Source organism: Urocitellus parryii, chromosome 11 (genome assembly GCF_045843805.1).
Source record: "Urocitellus parryii isolate mUroPar1 chromosome 11, mUroPar1.hap1, whole genome shotgun sequence".
In the NCBI taxonomy this organism is placed as follows: domain Eukaryota; kingdom Metazoa; phylum Chordata; class Mammalia; order Rodentia; family Sciuridae; genus Urocitellus; species Urocitellus parryii.
This window is the reverse complement of record NC_135541.1, coordinates 123,497,938-123,502,325: the sequence shown is the minus strand read 5'-3', so window position 1 is coordinate 123,502,325 and position 4,388 is coordinate 123,497,938. Positions and strand designations below refer to the sequence as shown.

The following is a 4,388-nucleotide window of genomic DNA, read 5'->3' as shown; positions in this document are numbered from 1 at the left end:
TGTTTGCGTTATGCAATACAAAAGGTCTATATGTTCCTTATTGTTCATCTCATTTTACAGATTAATAAAAAGTGAAGCTCAAAAGACATTAAATAACACACACCCATGATTCAAATACCAGTGCGCTGACTCTTTCATCTTTTACACCACGTAGAGACTGAAGACGGGAAGCCTAATCGATAGTCCATGGTGCAGGCCAGGAGGGGGAATCCTGCTGTTTGATCGAGGACAGTGAATCCTGTTGTCCGTAGGTGTGGCTGTCAGAAGGGCTGAAGTTGAGCCTCCTTTGGCAGCAGGTTCAAAGGAATAGGCTAAAATCACCCAACCAGCAAGGAGAGCTCTTTATGTCTGGGTTCCCTCCTTCCTTTCTGTCAACCAGTTCCCATCTCTTACTCTTACGCACCCCGTATTATGGTCACTGTCTGCTTCCAGAACAGACTTCGCTCATTCCCATCTCTGCCCAGAATGCCCTTCCCCGTCACTGCCTGGCCACTCCGGAGACTCTCCCTCCACAGACACCCCACAGAGAGCAGGCACCGCTGTCCTCGGGCACCCGCCCCCCTCCAGGCTGCTTCCAATTCTCTGCATTGGCTCCACGTCTTCACATCACATAAAATCTGGAAGAACAAGGGTCTGGAATCAGGGCCCAGGCACTGGAATCATGGATATTCTGAGGTGTCTGAGTCTGAGACACTTTTTATCTGTTAATGTGATTAACCATAAGAGGCTCGGAGAGCCAGTGTGCAACACTGCATGACGATGCAAACATATTTGATGGATGAGGGGTTGAGGATAAATGTTAATGCTCTTCTTCCTTCCCTCATATCATACCATTCCCTCAGATCAAAAAGTAGATGACTCTTTGAATTCACAAAACCCTGCCTACAGTAGGCACTCAATAAACAAATTAATATCCTTAAAGTGATGTTTCCAAAGTTATTACAAGAAAGTTTTTGTCGGGATAAGTGATTTTTTCATTATTTTAGTAATCCTTGATCGTCCACATAATACAATGATGTTTTTCAACCGTTTGAAATTACTCGTCATGTTTCAGTATACTCAGGGCAGGAGAGCGGACATAATTACAGATTTGGGTTCCAATAGCTCAGACTCCCACTCACAAGAGGCACAATCAGGCAAGACTCACATAGGTTCATAGCAATCGGTTTGTGCACAATGAAGCAAGACGTGAAGTAGGTAACTTCCATTAACAAATGGGATGAACTGCGTACACTGCAGTACAGGAAGTTCCTCCCTCACGGGGTGACTGACCTTCAGACATTTCATGCCCTCCCCTACTCACACACCAGCCACCGTCTCTCCCCTCTTCATCAAGTCACCCCACCCCCAAGTGAAGTGTTTTTAGAAAGAAGATCAAACCAGAAAAGGCAGAACCTGGGATGAGTGTTGGCCCCTAGATGTCTGACGCCCATAAAGGCAAGTAGACTTGCAGACAGGCTTGAAATCTGGTCCAGCCTCCTCTGCAGCCCAAGAGCCGAGCACAGCCAAGACCAGAGTCAAGCTCTCTGCAAAGCTGCATTGTAGAGCTTTGGCTTCTGGTCGGCATGAATGACCGCGCCCCGGGGAGCAGCCTCCCACACCTGCCCTCAGTACCTGTGTGGGCCTGGCCTTCCAAGGAGCTCCCTCTTAGAGTGAAAAGAGCAGAGGCTTCATGTCAAGGATGGTGTACTGTGCTGAAGTCGGGGATGAAGAGCGACCCAGTGAACACCCAAGTGTCATCCAATCCAGAATGACAACTATTGAAAAGTAAACACGAGCATCGGGTTTCAGGAATACAGGACACCACAGAAGCATTTTGTAGAAGAAATAAAACAATCGAGGTCGAAGATACAAGGATCCAGAGAAAAGGATCCGCCCCCCATAACACAGGAAGTCTTAGAGGATGGTCAAGGCCCAAAGGGGGCGTCAAGTCAAGCACCTCACATTTCACACTGTTGCTCCGTGAAGCAGAGCCAAATCCTCTGTCTAGGGACAACGGACAGATAAGGCTTAGAAGGAAGTGGTATTGGGGGCCCAGCCAAGGTGGAGGATCATAGTTCAGTGATGATTTCAACCTGCCAAAGTCTTTTCATTTATTTATTTTTTAAGTTTTCATAGCAGTTGGGTACGGTAGGGAGGATTTCACACGGGTTGGGGTTTTGTCAGACGGGCGCGTTGACAAGTCAAAGGGGCAAGGAAGGTTGCTGTATTGGCCACAGATTGACTGAAATGATGAGCCAAGGAGAGCCAATGGGGTGGGGAGTGGCACAACAGAAGGGGGCTGGTGGCAGGGAGAGAGCAGATTCCCGGGACGTAAGCCAGCAAGTTTGAAAAGAAGGGGCTGTGAACAGGGAAAGGTGCCTGGACTTGTGGGCTCAGGGTAAGGATTTGAGGCTGCTGGTGCAGATGCTCATGTGTCAAGAGGAGAGGAGCGTTAGACCCTTTCCCGTGGGGCCTTTCTGTGATGCCATCGTGAGTCCACATGTCAGGCACTTTGGGGTCTGAATCAGACACATGAGCCCCCAGTAGTGGCCTCAGATCATTGGGTCCCAACTTGTTGCTAAAACCGGCAGAAACCCCGTCTGTGCCCTGGGCTGATGCAGCCTCTGTGGCCTCCCGGTCGGTCATACTTTGGATTCCTCCAGAAATTTTGATTTCAATCTCCAAGCTCTGCCCCTGTAAACACCCTTGTAAATCATGATCTTTGTATCTTTATGGGAATATCCCCAGGGTTTGTGGAGGGAAGGGACGCTTTGGGAACAGACTCATGAGGATCTGGTAGTGACCCAGAGTGATAAAGTGATAGAATGACTGAGCTGGAGGAATGTGGGAAGTTGTGGTCACAAACACATGGTTAGCCAGCAGCTTCCGTATCCTCCGTGGCTCCCATGTATAAATAGGCTTCTGTCCCTAGGGTCTCCTCAGTTCCACCACCTGCCCACGGTGAGGAAGACAAGGTAAGTGTGCTTCCTGATGCAATGGCAGTTTGGGGACAGCTGGGGCTGGCATGTCTCTGCTCAATGGGACAAGGCATCCCAGGATGGAGACAGTGAGAACTAACTGGTAATTTCAGGAAGACCAGGTGCATGGATATCTTCCAGGTGGTCTGAAAATTGCCATCCCAGAAGGGGTGAATGCAAACCAGAAACTGGAGTGGTAGAGTCATGGTGACGGGTACAAGCTATTGTTTTAGACAAGACTCACTGCAGAAAGCTGAGGCGTAGGAATAAGCAGATCCCATGATGCAAGAAAGACAAAAAAAAAGGAGATGATGGAGAGGGCTGGCATAACAGTGACCTTGAGATAGAAATGCAGTGAATGCATAAATTAGAGAATACGATAAAAGCTCCCGTAAGATACTGGGAGTTACCCAGAGCCCTAAGCTGCTGCTTTGAAAGTCAGGAGTCTTAGGAGAAAGAGGCCAGATGGGAGAAGGGGGGAGCAAATTCTGGTTTACCCTCTGCTGGATTTCTCCTGGGCCAGGACAGCAGGATACAGCGACCAGAGTCAGATTTAACTGCAGAAGTTCAGTTTCTGCAGAAAAATATATTGATACATGTAACACTGATATTCACTGGAATTTTTTAAATCTGTATTTTTTAGGGTAACTGAACTTTCTCCAAGATGTCCTACCAGCAAAACCAGCAGAAGTACCAACTCTCTGCCAAGAGCCTCCCTAAATGTCCACCCAAGTGCCTGCCTCAGGCCCCTCAGGCTCCGGCCTCAGGCCCAGCTCCCTGCCCAGCTCCCTGCCCCTCTCCACCTCCAGCCTCCTCCAGCCGTCCTCCCACCTGCTGTGTCTCTGGGTTTGGGGGCCACAGCTGCTGTCTCGGGTCTCACCGGTTCCCACGGCTTCCCGGAGTCTACCTGCCCCGGCCCCAGAACTCTGACTGCTGTGGGAATGAGTCCTCGGGATGCTCCAGGGGCTGCCACGGCTCTGGGGGCTGCAGCTGACCTGCGACCTTTGAGGAGCTGAGAAACCACTGCCAAGGACCAGCCTGAAACGACGGACGGTCGCCTTGGCTCACCTTGCGCTGCTTCCTCCCTCTCCCCCTGAACTGGCCGTGCAGGCGATCCGCTCTTCCTCCTGCTGAGAACCCTGACCCTCCTGGCCCTGACCCTCCTGGTTCTCTGCTGAGAACCCTGCCATCCTCCTGCTGAGAACCCTGCCCCTCCTGGCCCGAGCTGTGGTACTCCATCAAGGAGACCTGAGAGCAAGGGAAACTCTGCTCCCCAAGCCTTATCAGTGCAGAAATAAACTCTGCTTCCCTGGGCCCTGGCTTCTGGGTATTTGTTGATTCCTTCATGGAGCCCACATTAACCCGGATCCTTTTTTTAATGTATTTTTTTATTCTGATTTGTCATATATGACAGCAGGATGCATCACA

General features: G+C 50.1%; 1 protein-coding gene across 1 annotated transcript; it reads left to right on the top strand.

The window, feature by feature from the left end:
• Nucleotides 1–3,624: 3,624 nt before the first annotated feature.
• Nucleotides 3,625–3,954, top strand: Lce7a (late cornified envelope 7A). Its single transcript, XM_077791042.1, has one exon. The coding sequence runs from the start codon at nucleotides 3,625–3,627 to the stop codon at nucleotides 3,952–3,954; it is 330 nt and encodes a 109-aa protein (XP_077647168.1).
• Nucleotides 3,955–4,388: the final 434 nt, after the last annotated feature.